Source organism: Vombatus ursinus, unplaced genomic scaffold, assembly GCF_900497805.2.
Source record: "Vombatus ursinus unplaced genomic scaffold, bare-nosed wombat genome assembly UNPS02012758.1, whole genome shotgun sequence".
Taxonomy (NCBI): Eukaryota; Metazoa; Chordata; class Mammalia; order Diprotodontia; family Vombatidae; genus Vombatus; species Vombatus ursinus.
The window spans coordinates 1527085-1554204 of NW_020952536.1; the positions used below are offsets into that span (position 1 = coordinate 1527085).

At 46.4% G+C, this 27120-nt stretch overlaps 1 protein-coding gene and 1 pseudogene across 2 annotated transcripts in view; both read right to left on the reverse strand.

Moving 5' to 3' along the window:
• CEACAM1 (carcinoembryonic antigen related cell adhesion molecule 1) overlaps nt 1-19706 on the reverse strand; it is a 23103-nt gene extending 3397 nt beyond the window's left edge. For both annotated transcript variants that reach the window (XM_027858153.1, XM_027858154.1), the window contains exons 1-6: nt 19558-19706; nt 18231-18590; nt 11751-12029; nt 11107-11361; nt 4901-5176; nt 4544-4816 (exon numbers count right to left, since the gene is read on the reverse strand). In XM_027858153.1, the coding sequence (XP_027713954.1) occupies nt 4544-4816; nt 4901-5176; nt 11107-11361; nt 11751-12029; nt 18231-18590; nt 19558-19621 (1507 nt within the window). In that variant the 5' untranslated portion in view covers nt 19622-19706. The remainder of the gene's footprint in view (nt 1-4543; nt 4817-4900; nt 5177-11106; nt 11362-11750; nt 12030-18230; nt 18591-19557) is intronic.
• Nucleotides 19707-26579: 6873 nt separating this feature from the next.
• On the reverse strand, nt 26580-26680 carry LOC114040215 (annotated as a pseudogene).
• Between the last annotated feature and the right edge of the window lie 440 nt (nt 26681-27120).

The window sequence follows — 27120 nt, forward strand, 5'->3', positions numbered from 1 at the left end:
TTAATTCATCCTTTTTACCACTGTCCAAATGAAATCTTTCAAAAATACCATCCTGATGATGTCACTCTTCTCCTCAAAAACCTTTAAATGAGTGTCTCTCACATTTATCCTGGGAAGGCAGTGCAATGGAACAGGAAGAGCTTGGGGTTTGGAATCTGGAGACCTAGATTAGAATCCTGGTCCTGTTACTTGTGCACAATGGGATCTTGGCCAAGTTCTTTCTCATCTCTGGATATCATTTTCCCAATCAACAAAATAATGCAGTATGCACTAGATGATCTAACTGCAATACACATCCCAGCTTTATATCCTGTGAGTTTACCTTTCTCTCTCTCCCCACTACCCTGCTCAAATCCAAGCCCTCATCATTTTCCATCTGAATTTTTTCAATAGCCTCCTTCCTATTCTTCCTGCTCCTAGTCTTTCTTCCAATTTGTTTCCTCTATCTTTGTATCTGAAGTACTCCATGCATTGTCAGTGATGGTAGGGATCACTTACTCTGGACAAGAGGAGAAATGACAAAACAGTCCTTCATCAGCCAGTTCTTTAGAACTAAGTTTATCATTTAGTTGATCATTTTCAATATTTTTCTCCAAGGTTCCTTACTAAATATAATTTTTATTTTATTGTGATCAGTATAAGATATATTTAATTTTTTAAAATTTATTTGTGAGGTTTTTAATGCCTTAAAGGCATGGTCAGTTTTTGTAAAAGTGTCACACACACAGCTGAGAAATATATATATTCTTTCCCATTCCTATTCAATAATCACCAGAGAGTGATCACATCAGCTTCTCCTTTAAGTATTTAAATGTTGTGACTTGGTGCAAATTCGTTGTCATATTCATGCAATAGTTCATTGTCTGTGGTACCTTTCAGCATAATTCAGTTTCTCTGTTTATTTTTTTAAAATCAAGTCCGTTTTGCTGTTAGCTTGTCTCAGATCATGATTACTACTATGTTTTTTTGAGGTAGGCTGAAGCATAGTAGATTTTGCTCTAGACCCTTAATTTTAACTCTGTGAATCTTTATGTTTAAAATGTGTTCTTTATAGACTATAGATTGTTTATTTTTTGCTTTCTAATCCACTTTGTTAACCTCTTCTGTTTTATGGGTGAGTTACTATAGTTTATATTCACAGTTATAATTATTGTGTGTTTTCCTTCATCTTGTTCTCTTATACTTTTTCGTCTCATTCCTCACTCTTTCCCCTATAAAGAAGTGGGAAGTGAGAGAGGGAAATGTTTGGAAGGCTTTTGCTTCACTAAAGGTCCATTTCTCCCACTGCAGGATTATGCTTAATTTTGTTAAGTATATTATTCTTGATTGTAAGTCTATAATTTGCCTTTTGTAATATCATATTCCAATATCCCCACTCCTTTATGGTTATAGCTGCTACATTTCATGTGACCCTTACTGTGACTCCTTGGTACTTGAATGCTTTCTTTTTAAATAGTCACAGTATTTTTTTCTTTGACCTGGAAGCTCAGGATTTTGGCTACTATGTACCTGAGAGTTTTCATTTAGGATTTTTTTCAAGAGGAGAATTTTTTCCATTTTCACCTTGCCTTCTGGTTCTAGTGACTCTCTACAGTTTTCTTCCATGATTTCTTAAAAAAATGATTCCAAACTCATTTTCTTTGGTTGTTTTTTTAGATTTCTCCTTAATCTATTTTCCAGATTTTTTTTCCTTTGAGATACCTTATATCATTGTCATCATCATCATCATTTTTAGTATTTGGACTTTGTTTTCATATTTCTTGTTGTCTCATGGGTTCATTAATTTCTGTTTGGTTCATTCTAATTTTTAGGGAGTCCATTACTTGAGTAACTTTTGAACCTCCTGTATTAAGCTGTCAATTTTCCTTTTAAATCTCTTCTCCATAGTTAGGAAGGTAGAGTGAATCAAGTACTGGACCTGGAGTCAAGAAGCCCTAAATTCAAATCCAGCCTTAGACATTTACCAGCTATGTGATTTTGGACAAGCTACTTAACCTCTGTTTGCCTCAGTTTTCTAAATAGGAATAATAATAACATTGCCCCCCCCCCCGGGGTTCTTGTGAGGATTAAATGAGGTAATACTTGTAAAGTGTTTTGTAAACTTTAAAGTTCTATATGCTATGAATGATAACTATTTGTAAAATAATTTTAAACTCTTAAGAAAACTATTATTATTGTTATTATTTTCTAAGAATTCTAGTTGACCTTGTACCCAAACTATATTTTTTTATTTGAGACTCTGCTTGTAGATATTTTCAAGTAGCTTTTCCCCTTGGATTTGTATTTTGGGCATTCTTGTCTCAATGATAGCTTTTTATCATGGTAGTATTTTGGTTTATTCAATATTCTAGCCCAGAGGTGGAAAACCTGCAGCCTCAAGGCCACACGTGGCACTCTAGGTCCTCAGGTGTGGTCCTCTGACTGAATCCAGATTTCACAGAACAAATCCCCTTAATAAAATGATCTGTTCTGTAAAACTTGGACTCAGTCAAAAAGCTGCACCCAAGGACTTAGATGGTCACATGTGGCCTCAAGGCTACAGGTTCCCCACCTCTGTTCTAGCCTTACTTCTTGAATTAGTATTTTATTATTAGGCATTTTCAGTTTCGGTTTATATTCTTTAGTATCTTGTTGCTGCTTTCTCCGGGTATTCAGTGTTGTATTATTTAAGGATATAAGGAGTGGCTCAGGATGGTGACCTGCTAACTTTCAGTGTGACCAAAGCAATCTTATCTAGAATGAATTCTGATCACTCCTCTCCTAGTCTGAGTTTGAAAAGCTCTTGCCTTAGATTTGGGTTTTAGCAACACCATTGCAGACTTGTCCCTAGTTGGGTTTCCAGTAGACTGCTGCTAGCCACAGCTCCTGTCAGCTAGCTAAAAGCCTTTGTTGGTATAGAATTACAGGCTTCCCCTTGTTCTGAGTTCTCTGCCCTGCTTACTCAACTATCAGACCCAGAGAGAGGATGAAATTCCAGTTCCTTTACTATACAGCCTCAGGCGACAGCTGCTCCCACCCCTCAGCACAAGTGCCCTCTTCAGCACTGATTCTGCGACCTAGCTCTGTGCTTAGACTATAGAGCTGGCTATTGGCTCCTCTTGCTGTTTCCTGCCCAGTGCCAGGCTCATCTCTGCTGAATCCCTGACCACTTATTACCCAAGTTCGTAGCCTGGGGTCCTCATTTAGTCTCTAGTCTTCTTGTCACCTTCCTGGTTAGTCCATGTGCCCAGACTTAGGTCTTTGTAACTATGCTGAACTGGGCAGGAAAAATCACTCACTGGGTTTTCCCCTGGGTCTTTTGCTCTTTTGAGATCTTTGTTGGAATGGTTGTGATGGAGACCTGGTCTAGAGAGCTTCTTTTTCCTCTCCCTTCTGCTGCCTTGCTTTATCTCTCAATTTAAAAAATGTTCAATAAAAGCATTTGTATAATGACTTCTGCCCACTGACAGCTCAGTTTCCTATATTCTCATCACCTTAGCTTAGAGCTGAGTCAGTTTTGCTTGGAATTGAGGGGCTGAAAAGGAACTTTAGATTCCTTAGATTTTTACCCATTCAGGTTGTTAGGACCAAGTCACAAATGAAGTAGAGATGTGACAATGGTCACGTTAAACAAACTCTGACCCTTGAGTATCAGGTTCAATCTTACTGGTCTACTCAATATTGATGAATAATAACATACTAAACAGATACGTGTGATCATCTCTTCTTTTCTGCTAATTAGGTTTCAGGGACTCCATTTTACCTACTGAGTAACCTTTGGTGTTCTTAGCCTAGAATACAAGACTTGTCACAAAATGGCAGCAGCCCTCTCAAACACTTCTCCTGGCCACGCAGCATCTGTTCAGGCTGCATTGTTCTACATTCTGCACTCAGACACATACTATAGTTTCCCACCTCTGAACCATGGCTCAGGCTAGCTCTCCATAGAAATAGAATATTCTCCCCTTTGACCTGTTAAACTACCCTCATCCTTTAAAATAAAATTCAAATGCTAGCTCTTCTATAAAACCTGTTCTGATCTCACCCCCAGCTGGAATGCTTTCCCCCCCCCCCCAGGTGTCCTATGACACTTTATTTTATAGCCATAGTCTAAGTATGCTCATCATGTAATATTGTATATCATTTACCTGTGTTTGAGGTCTGATCTTTCTACAAGATTGTAAGGTCCCTGAAAATAGGAATGGAATCTTAGCTAAACCTTGTATTTCCTTCTGTGCCTGGCACAGTTCTCTGTAGAAGGTTTGCACCTAAATATGTATTGAGTGATGAATGAACTTGTATTGCACATGACAGTTTCTAAGATTATTTTAGGACAAAGGGAGGCTGGTCTCTATTTTTACCAAGGACAAAATAGCGGTAAATGGACTGACGTTCACTACAAGCCTGACCACATTTCCTAGAATCAGGTTCTTTATTTGCATGTCCTCTCCCAATTCACCATGAAAAACTGCCCACCTTAATGGGCCTGAGCACCTCCTCCTGTCACCCCGCCTTTGGCCAACCCAGAAAGCTTATTCTCTGAAGGAAGGGAGAGACCACTTACCGATCACCCTGACTGTGACAGCCTTAGACACTGACAACTCAGTCACGTTGTTCCATGCCAAACATGTGTACTGTCCTGAATCTTCCCAAGATACGTTTTGGATGATGTAGGTGTTATTGGTGAACTCAGGGCTCACTGTGACATTGACTCGCCACTCATACTGTGCAGGTGGGTAAGACTCAACCTGACACACTAAGGTCAGTGACTGTTGGAATATGACCCGAATCTCATCTCCTGCAGGACTCGGGGAAAACAGGATATCGTCTGGTCCATCTGCGTAAAGAAGAAAGAGAGAGATGAGGTGTGAATCATTGTTGGGGAAAGGACTGGAGAGAGAGGAGGCTCAGAGTCACTCACAGTTCACAGTCACTTCAAGGGGGTCACTTCTGTTGGAACTGATTGGATTCCAGATTTCACATTGATAGGACCCAGCATGCTTCCTCGTCACGTTCTTGACGGTGAGGATCAGGTCACCATCAGACAGGTACTGCCCCTCATTTAGTGACAGGGACTTGTTATTGAAGAACCACAGAATGTTCATCCCCTCATGTTCTGTGTTACATGTGAAGACCAAAGTGCTGTTCTCCATGACGTTGGTACTGTTGGCAGTGATGGTAGGTTTGGATGCTGTTTCTGTAGAGGGAAAAAGAAGATTCAGTTGTGTGAGGGATTGGCCTGTGTCTTCACTAGGTCAAGTCTTCCAAAGCCCAAGCCCGAACACTTCCGCTTACAGATGTACAGTAATGGTCCCTGACACCATGGGGAGGGAGATACCCCCTGGTTCAATAGTTTAGCTAATAAGGAAGGTGAGCAGGAAGCCCAGGAGTTGGAGTGCTGTGTCCTGGGCTAACACCTCCTTGAGACAGGTTCTGGAACATGCATAATCTAGTGACTAAGGTGACGATGGGAGTAGAGAGCAAGCATTTATAAAGTGTCTACTACATGCCTGGCACATGGTAGGTGCTATACAAATGCTATTATTATCCTCTTTATTATGATTATTGTTATTGTCAAGCATTGTGTTAAATACCATATTATCTAATTTCATCGTCTTGGGAAGAAGGGGCTATTATTCTTTCCATTTTACAGTTCAGGAAACTGAGGCAGACAGTGGTTAAGTGGCTTGTCCAGGGTCACACAGCAAATTTAGTGTCTGAGTCTGAATCCAGGCCTAGTGCCCTCTGTATCCATTGAGGCTATTTCCAGTCTTTCACCAATCATCTCATTCTAATCCAGGAGTCCTTAGCCTGGGATCTGTGAACTTCATTTTTAAAAAGTGCTGATAACTGTATTTCAGTAGAATTATTTCCTTCGAATTCCTATGGACTTTATTTTCTGCATTTAAAAGCATCCTTCCGAGAAGGGGTCCTTGGGCTCCACCAGCCCGACTGCCCTAGGGCTCTTTGACATGAAAGAAAGGGAAGCCCCCTGCTCCCATCATTCTCTCTTCCCCAGTTACCCCCTTAATTTACCCAGCTCCTACCAGTCTGTGGTTCCAGAAAGTAGTTAATGAACATATTATGATTCTCTCCATAAGCTGACACTTGCCTCCTCTAGGCCTCAGTTTGGCCATCTGTAAAATGAGGGAGCAGCACTAGCTGGCTTCTAAGTCCCTTTCATTTCCAAGTGTGTGATACCCTCCAGGATCCTTGCACCCACTTTGCAAAGGAGAAAATGGAGGTTCAAAGAGATGATATGATTACTCAGACGGAGAGTGACTTCTGCTATTCCTGCACCTGAGCTCCCTCCCTCTTTGCCCAATGGTCCTCGTGGGCCTTTCCCAGACCAGGCACCTGAAGGCTCAGAGCTGGCAGAGATCAGAGGATCTTGGGTCTCCATCTGGAAGAGCCTTCCCCATCATCTAATGCACCCCCTTCTTTTCTTTTCTTCTTTTTGGCTGGGCAACGAGAGTTAAGTGACTTGCGCAGGGTCACACAGCTAGTAAGTGTTATGTGTCCGAGGCTGGATTTGAACTCAGGTTCTCCTGAATCCAGGGCTGGTGCTCTATCCACTGCACCACCTAGCTTCCCCCACCCCCTTATTTTCTTGATGAGAAAAATGGAGGCTCCCAGAGGCCAGGTGACTTATACAAAGTCCATTGCATAATAAATAACAGACCTGGGGTTGGAACCCAGGTGTCCTAGCTCTGAAGTCAGGCTCCCTTCAGTCAAATACTCTCTCTGCAGGATGTTGTTTTCCTATAAACGTGGGAATGACTGGCAGAGGGACAAGCCTGAGCTCAGAGTACTTTCCTTTGTGCAGCCCCTTCCTCAAGTGCCTCGGTGGGTACCCTGGAGGCCCCCACAGAGCTTCACTGACAGACACAGCTTCCTTCTTCCAACGTCAGAGCCCCTGCTAGGGTTGGGCTCCCCGTTAGATGGTGGAGGCAGTGCTCCCTTGCACAAAACTCCCCTGGAGAGGTGCATAGACAGGGCATCTAATGGGGAAACCTGGGACACCAACAGGGCCTTGCTTGGGGTGTGAGAAGCTTATGTTCCCACAGGGTCCCTGCAGATTTGAGCCTTATGCACTACCCCTGATCAAATGAGATGACATTTGTAAAGAGCTTAGTGTGCTACTTGCATGCAGTAGGCACTCAATAAATGCCTGTTTCCTTCCTCCTCCCCCTGTCCAGCTGTTGCTCCTCCTTTGACCACTGGGGACACAAAGAGGTCAGCAGATGCTCTCTGGCCCAGCAGAGATTCTGCAGCATCCTCTAAGGGCTCAGTAGCCTTGTGTGGGATGAGACCCACAGTCCAGCAGTGTTCCCCTGTCTGAGCAGCAGAGAACCAGAGATGGCAGGGGGCATCTGGCCCATTTCCCATAGCATGCCTGATCAGTGGTCATCTGGCCTCTACTTATCCATGACCTTAACACTGTTCAGGCCTGTCTTTCCCTGATGGACAGCTCCGCTTGTGAGGTCTCCTTATGCTATGTGACGTTGGCCTCCCTGTGACTTCCTCGCTTGATTCCTAGCTCTCCCCTTGGGAACCAGATAGGAGAATGCTGACCTGCTACCACACAAGGGCCCTTCAGGGTCCTGAGGACTGCTTTCTTGTGCCCTCCCCACTCTGACCAATCCCTCCAGCCATGACTGAGTCACCACACTCCTGTGGGTGGATGCTCTAATGTTTCAAATAGCTATGATTTGTAGGAGGTCTTCCCTCCACCCATAGTTCTCTGTTCCTCTACCCCTAGCAAATGGACATCATGAACCTGACCCTGAAGAATCCATCTCCTTGTATCCAAGCTTGGAGTGATGGGCCTCTGCTCACTTGGCAAAAACCAAGTCCTTTGATGATGGACAAACTGGCCTCCTGGGGGTCTCTCCTGCCATACCTTGCATATGAGAACCCTGGGCCACCTTCCTGGCTCAATGAGACATTGAAGATCAGCTTCATGACTGGGCTTTTGTCCATGTCCATCTTAACTTGAGGTGCTCAGAACTAAATACAGCATTTGTTCTGGGGGGGCCTGTCCTTCCCAGAGCCCAGAAGGACTCCTGCCTCCCTGGATCTGGACAACATGCTGCTATTACAGCAACCCAAGGTCAAGTTAGCTCTTAGTCCAACCAATCCCTGAATCTTTTCCACACCAATTGTTCTCAGGCCTTGTATTGAGCTTTCTATATTCAGTGAATCCCAGAGCATCTCAAGATCTGGAAGAGAGGTTCATTTAGGCCAATCCAATCTAGTCTTTAGAGACCTCTACTGAAGACAAGCCCTGTATCTGCTAAGGCAACCCATTCCTGGTCTGGAACACTCTAACAATGGTTAGGGAGTTTGCTCTGACAATTAGCCTGATTCTACCTCTCTGCACCCTCGATTTACTGCTCTTAGTTCTTTTCTCTGGGGTGAAGTACAACAAGACAAATCCTTTCTGCTTGATAACGACAAAAAGACTTAGAGACAGAACCACGGGATTTTGGAGTTGACGGGACTTTGGTGACCATCAAGTCCAACGCCCGCCTGAAACAGAATCTTTGGTACATTCTACTTGACAGATGCTCATCCAGCCTCCAAAGAGGAGGAAAGGAAGGATGGGCAAGGTAAGGAGCATTTATTAAGTGACTACTGTGTGCTAGGCACTGTGCTAGGTGCTTTACACATATGATCTCATTTGAACCTACCAACTCTCCATGAAACCATTCTACTTTGGGACAGTTCTGGCCATGAGAGAGTTTTCCACTGAAGCCCAGAAAGTTCAGTTGTATGGGACCTTCAAGGCCATTCTGCTCTGTCTCTATTTGCTTCTGTATGCTCCTGGTTCTCTTCTCTGAGGCCAGATGGAACACATCTAATTCCCCTTCCCCCAAAGAGTCCAGCAAATTGCTATCATGTGTCTCCCCCAAGCCTTCTCTTTCCCAGGATAACCTAAGTTCCCTCAGCTGACCCACCAATCACATGGGCAGCAGGCCCTTCACCAATCTGGTTGCCTTCCTCTGGACACTCTCCAGTGTCTCAGTGTCCTTTGTAAACTGTGTCATCTAGAACCAAATGCAATACTCTGAGTGCCACTGGATGATCCAGAAGGACTGTTCTCTACTTGTTCTTGGAAGTGGATGTGCTTCAATTACATTAGTTTTTTTGGCTGCCTTATCACCCCATTACTCAAGTATTAAGCTTGCAGTCCACTCAGACCCTCCAGGTCTTTTTAAGAAGAGCTTCTGTCTCAACATTGGATTCTGGGTTTCTGTGATGAACCCATCTATCATAGGAGCTCGGCCTCTTTTTAGGCAATCTAGCATTGTATTCAAAAGTCAAGTATCCTGTCTGCCCCCAATCCTCTCTTCTCTAAGCCAACCATCCTTACTTACTTTAACTGTTTTTCCTATGTCTTGGTGACTAGTAATTTCCCCATCTGGACCCATGTTTATTTATGCTTTGGACTTTTGGAACCCAAAGGCAGGACCTGATATTAATCTCCAATAATTCTGATCACACCAAGTGTACCAGCTTGCTGAGAGACTTTTGGATCCTATTGGTCCATGCACATAGTCACCTTCATCTTAGCTTTTCCTTCTTTCTTAAATTTCAAAATTGTGCTTTCAGTCTGTATAATTATTAGAATAAGAGTCACCATATACATAGCTAGTTACATATATTATCTCATTGATAAGAACATCTACCAGGACAAGGTCAAGAACAGAAACTTCAGAAGATTTGTATGAACTGATGCAGAATTAAGTGAGTATTAATTAAAGTTAAAAATGCAATATATATATTTATATAATATATTATGTAATTTATATAAATATAAATTAAATTAAGAAAAAGATAATTCAAGCCACAGGTACCAAATGAATTCCTGCTACACTCTCAAGTGTGGTCTGAACTGGATTAAAATGCAATTGGGAAATTTTTAGCAAGAGAAATAAAAATATAATAATGCAAAGATAATATTACATTTAAAAACTAAGTCAATATGTGGGGCTTAGGGATCCTTCTGTACAGATTTAGGCCAAGAAAAGTCATGCCTCTTCCAAGACATATCCTACTGCAGTCTGACTTTCCCAGGGTCAAATCCCCAGCCCACAATTCCACCTCTTTCTCCTGCTTTCCATTCCTCCTGCCACAGAGTCAGGGCCAGGAAGTTGTGGGTTTGCAACGACAAAACTCCACCGATTTTGCCAGAGTTGTTAACATGGCTGAGAAAGAAAAGAAAACTCTGGGGCCACAGAGGATCCCTCTAGGGTCTAGCTGCACACCAGTGTGATTGGGAATGCAGAGGGTCTGTCATCTGTACCCACGAGACACAGTAACCACCCAGAAGCCACTGTCCACAGAGAACGTGTGGAGTGCCAAGTGAGCTACCAGAACAGGAAACTGAGGCAGCGGTGAGATGCCAGCCCCAGCCCCCTGATGGTAAGGCTATTGCACCCTTTAGCCCAGTTTCCTATCAGGCATGGCTCTGTGTGATATTTCATGTCACAAAGGGGGAACATACAGATGCAGAGGTGAGTCTCTGCATATGAAAGGAGACAAAGTTTAAATTCCCCTTCTCATCTTCTGAGTTTTCCTGAAAAAGGGGACCAAAGCCAGCCCTATTACACCATCATAGCTTATATTCCAACCAAGACTCCCATGTGGGCCCATAGCACCAAGTGAGATGGGCTGAAGGAAAGACCACAGGGTCCAGGGGCAGTCATTGAAGCTGTGGCCCTAGGGCTTGGTGGAGAGAGAGGGCTGTATGTCTCTGGGATAGAAGAGAATGAAAATGAGAATGAGAAAAACAACAATAACAACTCACATGCTTTTTCTACCTAAAATGTAAAAAGAACTTTCTCTACATAGAATCGTGTGCTATGGGCAGGGAAGGATTAACCAATTTTCCAGATGAAGAAACTGAGGCTCAGAAAGGAGGAAGGGCACCTGGGGGTGCACAAATAGATGACAGAGTAAGGTTTCTAGCCCATGTTTCATGCTTCTGAGCTCAGAGCTCCTTCCACCACAACACATAGTGCCATGAGACCCAGAAGGACAGAATGTCACTAATCTTTGTTTCTTTCATGCCGGGAAGGGGAGAGCCCAGCAAAAGACTGAGGGCCAGGTGCAGCTACTCACCAGAGACTGTGATATTGATGTCTTTGCTGCTAGACAGGCCAGTGACTGAGTTAGATGCAATACAAGAATAGGTTCCAGTGTGATTCAGCGACACATTAAGAATAGAGAGCTGGGGTGTGGACACCGTCAGTATTCCATTGAAAAACCAAGTGTACTGGGCAGGTGGGTTAGAGTCACCAGAGCACAACAGCTCAAGATTTGCCCCTACGGGATAATTAGGGTCTGTGGGGACAATCACGGGGGTATCCGGGCCATCTGGAGTAAAGAGAATGAGTCCATATTGAGATAAAGGAAGAGAGAAGGTGAATTTCCTATTCTGTAACCCATCACCAGGGACCATTGTATCTCCTTGACCCTCCTCTGAACTGGTAAATTCACAGCTCATCCTCCACTTTACAGGTTTGGACCTGAGGTCCCTGAACTAGGAAGGTCTTAAGTCCTCCCCTAACCCAGCACCATGGCTGGCCCTCCTTCATCATAGATGGGAAAGCATGACATGGCCACTCTAGGCTCTAAAATCAAGAGAGATTGGAATCTCGGAGATCTGATCTTCAGCACTCAGGCAAGTGACTGAATTAGTCTGACCTCTGGGAACACACCACTAGGCTATAAGCATGCACCATGTAGAAAGAGAATTTACTCACAGACAATATTCAGTGTGAATGGGTCACTCCTATTGACACTAACTGGGTTCTGGATTTCACACTCATAGGGTCCTTGGTCTTCCCTTGTGACATTGATTATAGTGAGTGTCCTGTTATCCGGGGACAGCACTATCCTGTCACCAGCTGGCGAGCTTTGGTTTATGGACCAAACCAGGTATGTGACTTCTTGACTCTCAGACTGGCATGTCAAGGAGACATTGTCCTTGTTCTCCACTGGGGCCATGTTGGTGCTGCTGATGGTAGGTTTGGATAGTGACCCTGCGCAGAAAATAGACAGAAAATGACTGTTTGGTCCTTTTTCTTACCCTTCCAATCAAGTATGTGGTTTGGAAGTAGCCTCTGTAAGACTATGGCAAGGTCAGAGGCCCTGGAAGATGAGGCCAAGAACCTGTGATTTCATTGGCATGGACACTACTTTCTCTGATGCAGGTCACAGCTTCTCCAGTCCTTAGGAGAAAGTTCTTTCCTGAGTTGCTGTGGCTGACAAAGACATTCATCTGGAGCCCAAGCACATGGTACTGAATCTTTCCAGGTTGAGGCAGCCTGGTCCAGAGATGATAGACTCCCATGTCCATTACCCAGGCTGTCCTTGAAGCCTTTCTAGTTTAGCAGGATCTAGGAGAGTTTATGTTTCCTTGGCCTGGACTTCCAGAAGCTAGGGTCACCACTACACCTTGAGGAGGATGTTGGTGAAGGTCAGAGAGAACTGGCTAGAGACATTACCTTAACTCCAAAGGGAACAAAAGGAAAGGCAGAGATTGGGAATACATTAATTGGCAGCAGCATGCAGAAGGAAAAGTCCTGGGCTAGAAGTCAAGAGACGTGGTTGAAATCCAAGAGTCTTTAATTGACAATCACATCCCCTGTGCCTGGCACTGTGTCTTGCCCATAGGGGTAGTTCATACACATTCCCTCCTTTGGGCTCTCCCCTTTCCTTAGGAGTTTCCTCTCTTGCAATATGAGAATGCTCAAGGTGATCTTCTTCAAGGTCTCCTCTGGCTCAGATATGTTGTTGTGTTACAGATATGTACAGATATGTTACACTAGGAAACTGAGCCTTCATGGCCCAAGGACTGCCCAGACACTGGCCTTTCCTTGTCCCTGGTTTCTCTGTAGTTGGCAGGTCAGCCTGGCCACTGAGTAAGGTGTGTGTTCCAGAATAAGCTCTGGGGCACATTCAGCAGGCTCACCAGACTCCCCCACTTGGGTCATCCTTCCCCAGCTGTCTAAGGATTAATTTCCAAAGAGAAATAAGTTTGAAATATTTGAGGCTTCCTGAACATTCTCCCCCTTTTTGGTAGAGTTCTCACTCCCTCACTTGGTCCCTGTTATGAGGTTTAGGGTGAGGGAGAGTGTGTAAAGATACTGAGAGAACCTTGTAACCAGTAAAGTCCAGCAGGATTGGCCAAGAAGTTGACAAGACTGAGGTCAACTAGCCATTTCTGAGGTGTGGTGAAGACATGCAAGACATTGAGTGCGCTCCTGAGAAAGAAGGCCATTGTAGGATTTTTTTGTAAGGTCTCTTGACAGCCCCAATGGATCTTATTATTCCTGGCATGGTATAGTGCCTAGTGTTGGACTGAAGAAAGACCCGAGTTCAAATTCTGACTCAGGTACATGACTTACTAGCAAGTCATTTAACCCATCTGTGCCTTAGGCTCCTCACCTGTAAAATAGGAATAATAATGCCCACCTCCCAGTGGTTGGGAGGATCAAATCATACCATCTATACAAAACTCTTTGTAAAACATAAGGTGTTGCATAGACGTGAGCTCTCACATTTTTATAAGGAGGCAGGTCCCAGTAACTGGGCTTGGCTGGAGGAGGAGAAGGCTAGAGCAAGGCTTTGAGATCATGGTCTCTCCTGGTTCCTTGAGCAGGTATGGCAGGAGCTAAGGAGGACGGATCATGGAGAGAGAGGAGCAGGCCACAGGCCACTGAAGACAAGATAGTGTCCATTATACACTATAGGGCACAGGGGAAAGAACCCGGGACTTGGGGTCAGAGGGTCCTGTATTCAAATGTTCCCTACCTACGTGACCTTGGTGAAATCTCTTCCTGTCTTCAGGCCTTAGTCTCTTCATCTATAAAATGAGAGACTTGCTCTAAAGAATATCTAAATGGCTAAATTGAGGATTCCATCATCCCTGCATGGCTGGGTTTCTCTACCTTTCTTCATGCCCCTCCAATGCCCTCATCGCACCACTGTGAAAATAATCAGAATTGTGCGTGGATCTGGTCATGTCATTCTTCTCCTCAAGAACCTTCAGGGGCTCACTATTACCTACCATCTCAGGATCAAAGTCCTTTAACTGATGTTCAGGCCCCTTCATCCCCTTGAGCCATCCTTCCTCTGAAATCTTATCTCATCCCACTCCTTTCCACCCATGTTACATCCTCTCACCAAATTCGATGACTGTCTGCCCCATGTGCCCCATGCTCTGCCACTCCAACCTTGGACCATGATTCATAGGGTAATATGGTAACAGATTCAGTGCTGGCAAGGAACCCAGAGATCATCAGGACTGCTGGCTCTCCACCTTCCTTATCTCATGAGTCTCTTGGGCAGTCAGTCTGAAGAAGCTTATGGACCTTTCTCAGACTCATGGTTTCAAATTAACAAAATGAAATACAAAAGAATATAAAGAAAACCAAAAGGTAGTGAAAATAAAGTTGTGATTTTTCTCCCATCCATGTTTATGGACCCTTAGAAATATAAGAACCCTGATCTAGATCAATCCCCTCATTGTTAGAGGAGAAAACCGAGGTCCCATATTGTGACTTGTCTTTGACCAAACAGCCAGCAAGTAGCAGGGATGGATTTGAACCCAAGCCCTCTGACTCTAAGGTCAACCCTTTCCCGTCTAAGAAAGTTGCTCAAGGCTCAGACCTTCAGTGACCAGCCCATCACTACAGAAGCAGTGTCAGAGGTAATACTTGATCTCAGGTATTCCTATGTCTGAAAACATTGTTCTTCATATCACACTACCTTTTCCCTTGCATATGATGAAATGAAAGAAATTTGTATTTTTTTAAAGGAGTTCCAGAGACATTCAAGGCAGAAAGCACAGTCAGAGTGCCCTGTAACTCACACACAGCTAGACAGTCGCTGAGGCTCCTTCCAGCTCTAGGTGCTCTCTCATTGGCCAAAGGGCCAGCTGGGACCAGCCCAAGGGAAGCTCCACGTTGGGGAGGAGGAGGGATGGCAGCAGCTGGTCTGAGATTCCCCAGGGAGATCACTCATCATGGACAGTCCCTGTTCTCTTGACCCAGAACAGTGAGTGTAGCTGTTGAGATGCCCAGGAAGCACCAGAAGGGATGGCCAACAAGAAGGGAAGAGGCCAGAGCCAGAAGCACACTCCTCATGGGTCAGGAGCTGTTCAGAGCATCAGCAGCAGGGGAAGGGAGGGAATCCCAGCACCCCAGAGACCTCGTGCTCCCTGAGAAAGACAACACAGCAGCCCAGAAACAAAACCCCAAAGCCAACGCCCTGACATGAGCCCTTCTGGTCTCAGGGCATCTCTGCAGAAAGTACGTGAGGGGGAAGCAAGTCCCTCCCCACTGTTCTCTCTGGCTTTACCCCGGATGACTCAGGCCAGCACAACCTCCTCCTGGCTGTGTTTTACACAACTCCTCTTTGGTCCCTCAATGTTCTAGCCCACTTGACTTCCATCACAAAATTATTCAGATCAAGCCACACCTGACAGAGAATTTACTAGAGTCTAGGTATTCTTGCTTCCTTATTGACCTGCCATCATCCCCCTCCATACATCTACACAGGAGGATCCCTGCAGAAACCCTCTTCCTGCCAGGCTCAGCTCACTTTCCACCTCCCCCAAGAAGCCTTTCCTCATGTCCCCTGCCCCTGATGAAAGCCCCCTCCTCAAATTATCTTAGAGTCCTTTGTCCTAGGTCCAGCACTGGGCCACCGAGCTGCCCAATTCACTTATTGGCTGGGATTGAGTGGGAGGAGCAGCTAATGGAGCTTCGGAGGAGGAGCAGTGATTCCCATCTCTATTGCACTTGAAGGGTCTTTCCTCAGGACAGCCAGAGAAGCAGGGAATGCTGAGATTAGTACCCCCATTTTACAGACGAGGCAATGGAGAGTCACAGAGCTGAGGTGACTCCCCTGGGATCACACAGTGACTGCTGAAGCTAGGATTTGAATCCAGACCTCCTGATCCCAAGTCTAGAGCTCTCTTCTTTCCTTGACCCTGCCCCTCTAGCAGAAGCTGAAAGCCTGGGAGAGCCCAGCTCCCCTTGTGTCTGGTGAGGGGCCCAATCTTCTATTGCCTCCAGGTCTGAGAAGACTCTGCAGGGGAACTGAGGCAGTGTTGGCCCCACACGAGTTCCTTGTCTTACCTCCTATCCCTGGGTCCTCTTGGTGCCCTCTTTCTTCCCAGCCTCCTCAGAGAGTCCAGTGGGCTGAGCTTCCTTCCCAGGTCCCACCCACTGCAGTGTCCTGTGCTGAGGAGGGGAGCCATGTCCTCCTACCCCCACCCAGCCTGGGATGCTCTCCCCCTGCCCTCCCCCTCTCTTCCTTCAATATGGCCCCTCTAACAGGACCTCGCCCAGGAAGCCTTTCCTGATGCTATCATCTGCTAGTGCCCTCCATCCTAATGACCTTGTATTTAACTGGAGGGTCTGCCTGGGAGCCAAGAGGACCTGGGTGCTAGTTCTGCCTCAGACACATACCAGCTCCTTAACACTAGGCAAGCCACTTTGCCTCTTAGTGCCCAGGAGAACTGTGCAAGACCAGGATTTGAGGAGAAGGAGCCAGCCTGCATTGGTGGAGGGGTTGCCTCCTCTAGGAATTGCCTCTGCCCAGGAAATCATCAGTCTTGGACTGTTTCCTATTCTTCTCATATTTATTCCACATACATGTTTACATCTCTCCTCAATAAAATGCATGCTCCTTGAGGGTAGTGACTCACTTCTTTTTGGCTTTTTATGCCCTGTACCCAGCCTAGTGCTTATACATGTAGCTGGTGCCTAACAAATGGTTGTCAGTCAATGGATTGACGATTCCTAGGTCCTTCCTCTCACAATATCCTCTGCCCAGGAGCTGAGGGATGACCAGAAGGGCCCTCTCCTAACAGCAGAAGGGCTCCTGCCTCTCACGTTGAAAACTTTGAATGCATCCTGCCACAGACAGATGCCTAGAGCAATTTCCAGAAGGCACACCATGGAAGAAAGCCCTGGAAATTCTGGGCTGTTCCCTGGCATTGCCCCCGCCAATCCCCATCCCCGACCATATAACCTTAGAACTAGCTTTGCTTCTGGGCCTCAGGGTCATCTTGGCCAACCCAGGCTTGATGAGGGACCCCAAGTCCACCATCCCTAGCAAATGGCCATCTAATCTCTGTTGAAGATTCCCAGTGCTGGGGAGGTCACTCTCCCCTGAGGTAATCCTCCGTGGTGGGAGGCATCTAGGGTGTGCAGTGGATGCAATGTGGGACACGGGGGTCAGGAAGGCCTGAAATCGAATCCTGCCCCAGCTACTGACTAGCTGTGTGACTCTGGCCATGTCACTCAATCTCTCTTCGGATCATTTTCCTCATTTATTAAAATGGCACCTATGTCACAGGGTCTTTCAGAGAATCAAATGAAATATGATACATAGAGCACCTTGCACACCTCCAGGCACTATATAAATGATAGTTCTTGTTAGCCATTGCCCAACTGGAAATCTCTCCTGGTTGGGAAAGTTGCCCCAGTTGGGAGGTCCAGATGGTCTGTTTGCTCCTCATATTGAATTTGTCTTCTCCCCATCCAGATGAGACCTCAGCAGAGCTGTGACCCTCTGTCCCAGGCTGTCCCTTCAGTGCAGCCTGGGCCCCTTTGTCTTGGACTTTCCTCTAGAAAATGGAGGAAATACAGGTATCCTCCCTCTGGGGGTCCTCCAACCCCCACCCCAGCACTGAGAGCCTCAGAAAGCACAGGCATCCAGGTGGTCCCAGGCACCCAGGCAGCCAGACTTCTGGCTCTTGGGGAGTGGGTGGTCTGGACTTGAGCTCTGCTGGGCCTTCCCCCCCAGCAATGTTCCTCTGCCTCATGGATTTTTAAATGTCTTGAGGTAGGTAAACTTCCTGAACAGGTTAACTGCCTCAGCCACTGGAGGGGGCCAAGTGCCCCCTCCAAAGCCTTCAGTGGTCCCTCCTAGTTTCACAGTATGGCCTGGGAAAGTTGGGAGGAAGAAGGAAGTCAACTTCCAAATACTAAGTGCCTAGGGCCTCAGTAGCTAGGGACCTCTGAACTCTCCTGTGCTCTCTGTGACCCTTAACTAGGCCAGTCTGGGTTTGGGGAGGTTCTCACCTCTTTAGTTTCCTCTATTAGGGGGTGGATTATGTTCTGCATTCTACCTGCTCCCTGGGTAAGGAACTTAGGGAAGGGCTCTGGCCCCAGAATGAGGGAGGGTATTGGAGTGATGGCACGGCCCATGGGAAAGGCAGCACTTACCATAGACGGCTAAATGTCCTTGTGCTGTTACTATTTCACTACTTGTGGGATCAAACAATTGTACGAAGTAGTCATCAGTGTCACTGAGAGTGAGGTTGGAGATGCTCAGGGAGCCATTGGAGGACACATTCAGCCTGCTATCTGATGCTGTCAGCTGTCCGTTAGCAACATGGTAGAAAGCGATCCGGTTGGAGGGGATTACTGCCTTTCTGTACCAAGTATAGCTGGGAGGCTGCTGTGAGAGCCCCTGGATGTCCAGGATGACGCTGCTGCCCACTGTCCCATATGGAGGGTTTGGCACAACACTGAAGGAATCACTTTGGGCAGATGTTGGCTGGATCCAGCAGCTGAGGATGGAGGCTGAGAGGGGAGGAAGGAGGCAGAGGTCAGTAGGGTCCCCCTGCTCTCCTGAGGGCCCAGGTCACTGAGCTGTCCCCAAGATAAGGGTGAGAGTTGCTAAGCCTGCCTCAGTGTCTGCTGGGGGCTCAGTGGGGTATGTATGAAGGGGATTCATGTTCCTGCACATCAGTCTGTCAGTCCCAGTCTCTGCAGAGGATCTGAAAGTTTGGTTTATAACAAATTTTGGCTCCCTCCATAGACTTGATTAAGAAATGATGTGCCGGTGTGGTAGGCAAGACATTGAAGGGAGAAATGAAGCAATAAAGTGTTGTGGTTGAAGACAGAAATCAGATTTTAGCCCTAGACAGAATCTTAGAGATCCCTGAGTCAAATACCCTTAATTTACAATGAAGGAAATTGAGGCCCAGATACGGCAACACATGTGACCAAAATTGAATAGGAAATGGCAAAGGCAGCATTTGAACCCAGATCTTTTGACCCCAAACCCAGGGAGAGCCTTTCTCACTTAACCTTGGGTGAATTTTATGGCTGACAGAGTTTAGCTCCCAAACAGTTTTGCAAGGAAGGTGGTGCTCCAGGCAAACAGAAGCTAAGAGGGGTAAGTGACCTGTCCACGGTCACACAGTTGGTAAACATCAGAGCTGGGATCCACACTCAGGTCTCCTCTGCCTGTAACGACTCCCTTAGCCTCTTCAGACATTGCTCAGCTCCAGGAACGGACGTTGCCCTGAGTCTCCAGGATGTGGACTGATGGCTCTGAGCGGCTACTTCCCCCTCTGATCCTGGCTCAGGGAAGACTGGCCTGGCCAAGTCTGCAGAGACTGTCTCTGGGACAGACCCCATTCCCCCACCCCCAACGGGACAAGTCTCCTTCCTCCTGTTCTTATGTTCATTCACTTGCCTATATCCGAGTCTGAATCCCCCAAGCTCCCTCTCTTCCCCAGCCCCAGCAGAGCTGGTGTCTCACCTGTGAGCAGGAACCCCTTCCAGAGGCTGCTCCCACTGTGGGGAGCTTGTGAGGGGCTCTCCATAGGTCTGTGCTGTCCACTGCCTTCCCCTCCTGAGCTGTGTCTTCTCGGTAGAGAGGCCAAGTGCAGACCCTGGAGGTGTCCCTGCTGGGGACCACGTTCAAGGCTGTCTCTGTGTGCAGCCCAAAGCCGTGTCGGTTCTGTCTCCTCCTTCCCTAGAGGACTGAGGTCTCTCTCTTCAGGGCTGGAGCTCTTCTATCTGCCAGTCACATGGGCCCCACAGGGCAGGGACTTGGCCCCTGACTTTCTCCTCCCTCCCCTTTCCTCCTCTTTCTTCCCCTCCCAGCTGCTGCGGTTTCCTGCCTCTCCCAGGGAGCCCCTCCCCTGCACAGATCCCTCCCACTGTCCATGGAGAAGTGGTTCTGTCCTCAAGGGGAACAAGGGTCACTCAGTGTTACCTACTGTCCAGTTGTGCTGACACCTGACCCCTTTGCTTATTTCCCTTCCAGAGTAGAGACTGTTCAGACCCCAGAATGCACACAGAGAATGGTGGGCAGAGGCAATGAATGTGCTTGGATCCCTATTTGGGGCCTTTAGGACCCAGACTGCTGAGTCTCCCTCCCCTCTCAAGCCAACCCAGAGTGCCTTTGCCCTTCCTCAGGCATTTCACTGTGGCTGCTGGGAGGGTGCAACAGGGCTGGGGAGTGGGAATAAAGATTATACAGACCAGAGGAGCCTCCCCCAGAGTGGGAGTACATAGGGGGCATCTTCCTCTCCCCACACCCCTTCCACACTCCCATCAATGCTCCCTCCCCAACCCCACTTGATGAGTGGTTCAATTAAGAGAGGTCTGGGTCCGGAGCCAAGAGGAGGGGACTTCAAATCTAGCCTTAGACACCTAGTTTTGTGACCTTGGGCAACTTAAACTCTATCTGCCTCATTTTCTTCAACTGTGCAATGGGAATGATAATACTAGTACTGATCTCCCAGGCTTGCTGAGAGGATCAAATAAGACCATATTTGTAAAGGCTTTAGCACAGTAAAGGAGGATGGCCAGTCACCTTTGGGAGGAGGGAGTGGTGAGGGCACAGGACCTGGAGCTAAAAAGCCAGGAATGGTGCTGAGATGGAAGTGTAGAGATCAGAGGAGGGGTGGGGACTCAAGGGACCTTTGCTTACCTTAGTCAGTTGGTAAACACTTTGTAAGCCCTTCCTAAGTACCTGGCACTGTGTTAAACTCTGGGGATGCAAAGAAAGGTGAAAGTTTCTCCCAGTCCAGTGGAAGAGACCACATGGCTACCAATAAGATCAATTGAGGACAAATTGGAGAACATCTCAGAGGGAAGGTGTTAGCATTAAAGGGTGGAGAGGGGGGTCAGGAAAGACTTATCCTGGAAGGTGGGATTTTGGCTGGGCCTTGAAGGAAGCCAGGGGAGACAAGGAGGAGGGAGAGGTCAGCTCACAGGATTCCCTCAAATATTAAGCCCAGACATGGTCCGAGTTCAGTACTGAGAAGAACAGGAGCAGAAGTCCTATCCTCCTATCCCCTTCTGGAGCTTGTGGCCCAGTAAGGGAAGAAACACTCAGGAAAATGACCATTTGTCTAAAGCAGTTAAAGGTGAGCTATGGTCAAACAGCCATGTGAGTCTGCAAAGTCAGCCAATATTTCCCTCTGTTGAAGAGGAGGACACTGATACTCAGAGTGGTCAAGTGACTAGCCCTTGGTTGCACAGGGAACAAGTGGGAACCAGGCATCCAAGATTCAGTACGTTAAGCCAAGGGCTAGAGATCAGTGAGTTTTGGATGACAGAAAGAGGAATTCTGGGTCAAGGGGCCAGACACAATGACATCTCCTCCCCCGCTTAGGGAAGATGAAATCACAAGATCATGGATTTGACAATGGAAGAAAGAAATTCTAGGAGGGTAGTGACCTGTCCATCGTGACAGAAAAGGTGGGAAGGAAATGCAAGCCTTCTGACCCAGAATCCAGCATTCTGCTTTCCTCTGCCTCAGGCACAGCCCAGGGGACTCTTGAAATGTGTAACTCTGGGGGAGAACACAGCTCCTTGTTCCACCTCTATAGAAGGTTTCTAAGGGATGTCCTGGTTGGACATGGCCTTTGGGTCTTGGGACTACAGAGCCCTGTGTTGTAGGGTCATTGAGGGTACCTTTGTGGTGAGCCCCTCTCCTCTTCCATCCACTCTGTGAGTCTAAGCCTCCATCCCTGTGTATTCCCTGATCCCTCTAGGAAGCTCAGGCCCACTTCGCAAGGGCTTTGTCCATTGCCCTAGGGAGGCTCAGGTGCCGTTAGATCCACTGAGGGTCAGCTGCCCTTAGAGGGAGGTCTGGTGTTGGATAGAGAGAACTCCTTCCTCCGTCTCCCTGGGGGACCTGGTGAATGGGATAATGGGACAGAGCCATTTATGTCCTGCTAGTGCCACCTGGAGGAACCAAGGAAAATGACAGCAAGAGACAGATTCTTGGGGCCAAGCATCCCCCAGGAAGTAGGATTTGTGTCTGATCATAGCTGGGCAAATATTGACTCCCATCCTCACCCACGAAGGCTTTGAGTTCATTTGGGGCTTGCCTGATGCTCTTGACTCTGCTCTAGACTGAGACCAGGAACCCTGGACATCTAACTCAACAGACATGGGTCATTCTTGGCCCGGGAAGCCAACAGGAACCACAGGGGCCCATTTCTTATTCCCTAGGTCATGACTTGTTCTTGACTATTGGATGGGACTATGTCTTTTCCTGCTCTTGGTTGTCATTGATGATAGATATCCTGGGAGAGATTATTAGAACCCACCTTCCCTTTGATACCTAAACATCACCAAATTCAGAGACTGAGACAATTAGATTTATTTCATCCAATTAAACTGGCATGAGCTGCACCAGGAAGAAGTATATTTCCCATCACCACTGGGAGTCTGCAGGTGGGATAGACAGCCCTCTTCTAACTCTGGGTCTCTGAGATTCCCTGGAGCTGACCCTTCTGTTCTTCATTGCTTATAGGAATTGAGGCCCATCCTCACTAATGACCCTTCTCAGTCACCTGGGCCAGCCAACAGCAAAGCTCTCCAGCTGGAGGAGCTGGCAATTAGGGTGAAGGGTCTTAGAAGCAAAGTTCCATATTCTTTGAGTTGCTCTGGGGATGGTATCTCCCACTTAAGCCTGAGAGCCTGGTCCCTGAGGAGCTGCCCTCCTGGGAGAGGCTTCCCAGCCCCAATCAGTATGGCAGAGAGGTTATTAGGCAGAAAATCAGGTAGAAATTGGGGTCCTGAGCACAATGCTTGGGATGAAGCAGTGCCTATTAAATGCTTATTGATTGAACTGCAAGCTCAGCACAAGTCAATATTTTGTGATGAGGCAGCCAAAAAAATTAATCTCATCTTGCTTCAATACTTTATGGATTCATAACTTCCTTAGTGTGGAAAATCTCTCCACTAATGGAGATTTCCAGTCCTCTCTCTATTCCTTGTCTAATTGTCTGAGCATTTCTGGCTACGATTGAGAGGTCTCTCTGTCTGTGATTACCCTGTGCTAAGTGGCTCTGATTTAGCTGGGCTGGTCCTCACACAACAGACACACAGTCTGTCCCTGGGGCCATAATCTTTCCCACCTGTTAGATCCTCTTGGACTGAGCTTTGCTGGTGTAACCAACTAGGACCCTGGGCCACCTCCCCATGACTTCATGGAGGACCTCAGGCTGCTGCTGGGGGTGTTCACAGTCCAGTGGGAAGGAGGTCATGAATCTCCTTCATTCTGTTCATACCTCAGTGGAGTTCTGTGTCCAGACAGGCTTCCTATTTAAAGAAAGAGTGAGGCATCATCCAGAGGACGTGACCAGAATGGGAGGGGGCATGAAATCGGCCATTGAACCACTGAAATATTGGAGAAACTAGGTTGGAGGGTGTCACGGTCACATCTGCAAATATCTGAAGGACAGTCCTGGGGCAAAGGCAATCAGACTGGTTCTGTCTGGCCCCAGGATGGAAAACTAAGGGCAAAGCTCTAGGGAATTCTAGTGATTTCAGCTCAGCACAAACTTCCCAACAATCAGCTGTCCAGCATGGATTGAGTTGTTTCATGAAGCGGTGAGTTCCCTATCACTGGAAATATTCAAGCAGAGCCTGGACAAATATTGCAGTGGGGAGACATACTGACCTAGGGTTTGGTTCCTTTCCCTCTGTAATTATAGACGTCTCTGGTTCCTTGTGTCTCTGTGCTGCCCTCTGGTGGCTATATGAGTGAACAGAAAATCAGGGGAAATTGAGGTTCAACATGCCAGATGCTGGTTGTTTTCTTGAGTGTGAATACTTCCTGGGATAGGGATGTGGCATAAGTGTACAAAGACATGGCTCCCTTTGCCCAATCAATTTCTACAAAAATCAAGTTTGAAAATGAATCCTCCTTCAGATGCACTGGGACAGTTGGCTCCACACAGGACCTTTCCTAGAGAGGAAGGGCTGACTTAGTCCTGAACACCAATCGTGGACATTGGAGACATGGGCTAGAGTCCAGGCTCTGCTATTTACCCACGTTCTGTCTTCAGATACATTGTTTCATCTCTCTGGGCCTCAGTTTCCTCATCAGTAAGATGAGCACATTGTGCTAAAATGACCTCTCAGATCATCTGCTGAGAACCCCAGTGACTTGCCCTTGTCCTTGGAGGAATCATAATGGCCAATATTTACAGAGGGCTCTGAGGTTTTCAAAGGGTTCTACATGTAACATCTCATTGGGTCCTCACAGCAATCCTGGGAAGTGGGTGTTATTACCCCATTTTACAGATATGGAAAATGGGGCCAAAAGAGGTTAACTGACTCATCCAGGATCACCTCGCTACTCATTGTTTTAGGAGAATTTTGAACCTGACTCTTCTTAACTCCATGCCTGGTAGTTTAGCTATTGTACCAGGCAGTCTCATCAAAATTAGTCCACACATTCAAGGCTCCTCACATTCTGGCACCAGTTTATCTTTCCTGCCTCAACTTCCCCTATTCTCCTCCACCCACTCTAAGCCCAATTAAGATGGGTTACTCCCTATCCAACCCTCTATATCATATTCTATGTTCTCCATCTCATACTAGAAACACCACTGGATCCTCCAGCCTCCAGGCTTTTACTTGAGCTATTCCCTGTGCCTGGGATAAGGGCAGCTAGGTGGCCAAGCGGATAGAGCACTGAGACTGCGGTCTGTAAGACTCATCTTTGCGAGTTCAAATCTGGCCTCAGACACTTCCCAGCTCTGAGACCCTGGGTAAGTCACTTAACCCCATTGGCCTCAGTTTCCTCATGTGGAGATGACAAACCATTCTAGTATCTTTGTTAAGAAAATCCTAAAATGGGGACAAGAAGAGTCTGACAGGACTGAAAAACTGACTGAAAACAAAAATAATGGCTGGAATGTCTTCTTAATGCCTTATTTTCTCATTGAATTCTCATTCGTCTTTAAAGACTAAATCAAATGTCCCCTTCGGGAAACCTCTTATAGGCGTTCTCAACTTGAGGGTCCATAAATTTGTTTTGATAACTATTTCAATATAATGGTTTCCTGTGTAATTCTACATATTTTGTTTCGTGCTTTTAAACACATTATCTTGAGAAGGGATCCACAGACTCCTTCAGACTGACTAGCTAAAGGGTCTGAGACACCGAGCACCCTTGTCTCCCTTTCATAATGACATCATATTTTCCCCTCCAAGTTTCCCCATTTCTGGAGAAAGCACCACCACCCTTCTAGTTATACAGCTTCATGACCTTGGAGCTGTCTTTGACCCTTCCCTATCCCTTGATACCCATATTCCCTAAGTTTCTAACTTTGTCACCTTAATCTCCACAATGTCTTTCATGTCCAGACCCTTCTCTGTTCTCATCCTGCCTCTTTCCCATTCAGGGTCTCATCACCTCTTTCCTGGACTATTTTCTAATCATTCTTCCTGCCTGCTGTTTGGTCTCCCTGCCTCCAATCTCTCCTCTCTCTCTCTCCCCTCTGCAGTTGCCAAATTGATATTCCTGAAACACAGATGTGACCATGTCCTCCCTGCTATTAAAATACCTTCAGGGCCCCTTATTGTCTCTAGGATCAACTCCACACCCCTCATCACTTTCTGAAAGTTCTCCACCATCTGGCTGCTGCCTACCTTTCTACTGTTGTTTTATATTATTCTTCCCCAAGCACTTTCCATGCAAGCCAAACTGCTTCCCTGCCCCCAACCAGTCCCCTTTCCCAACATTCCCTGTCCCTCCTGACTGTCTTTGCATGAATGTACCCCAGTGCTGGGCATGGGTTTCTTCCTCAGCTCTGCACCTTCTAGAACCCCAGACTTTCTTCAGAACCCAGATCAGGTGCCATGTCCTCCATGGGGCCTTTCCTGATGCCAACAGGTATTAGCACTCTCTCACTGGGGAAAGGAGCCCCTGTCCTTGTACCCCTCCCTTAGAGTTTAAAGTGACTCAGCTTATGAAGAAGAAAGCCAACCGGAATGGTCTGGATGGAAATTGATTCCCTTGTCCACATCGCTGGAGATGGCTGAGTCTCATGATCAAGTCACATTCTCAGCAGCAGGAACTGAAGTCTTCTAGACCACCTCTTCATTAAATGTCCGCCACTTAGGGTTGATTTTCAGTTATCAGGGGAATTCCCTTTCAAGGATTCTTTAAAGCTTTCAGGCTCTCCATGTCTTTGGTTATTTAGAGAAACCACTGACCAACTTATTTATTATTAGCTAGCCTAATTAATAACTTGATTATTAATTATCCAGAAGCTTTGTTCATTTGTCACACTCCGTTGGACCCCACATAGCCCTTCATTTTGTAACTCTAGGGGGACATTATCTTGCTCTGTGTTGGTATCTGATTCCCCCATTTGAATTTCAGCTTCTTTTTTTTTTTTCCTTTTTGGTGAGGCAATCAGGGTTAAATGACTTGCCCAGGATCACACAGCTAGTAAGTGATCAAGTGTCTGAGGCCAGATTTGAACTCAGATTCTCCTGACTCCAGGGCCACCTAACTTCCCCCAAAATATGGACATGAATTTGCATGTCATCCTTGCGCAGGGGCCATGCTAATCTTCTCCGTATTGTTCCAATTTTAGTAAATGTGCTGCTGAAGCAAGCACTAAATTTCAGCTTCTTGAGGGCAGGAACTGAGATTTTTATCCAAACTTTGTGTCCCCCCCAGAGTCAAGCACATTCTATACAAGTAGGCACTTTATAAATGCTGGTTGTATCATGTCTTTTACCTTTAAACTTACATGATTTCTACTGTGACATAAACAATCCCTTCATTGAAGAAAAATATTAATATTATACTCTGGATTTTAGGCCCCAGTCTTCCAGAAACAATTTTATTTAATTTCACATTATCATAAATTGAAGCATTCTGAGAGAGAAATGTACCAACCAACATGGTTTCCCATGCCCTCAGATATGTCCCTCCCCAAGACTGAAAGAGGATAATCATAATATATTCAAGTACAATTCTGAATTGATATTCCAGAGTATTTCCTACTTGATTACTTCCTTGACTACTCTCTTTAATGATGGAAAAGGATCTCTT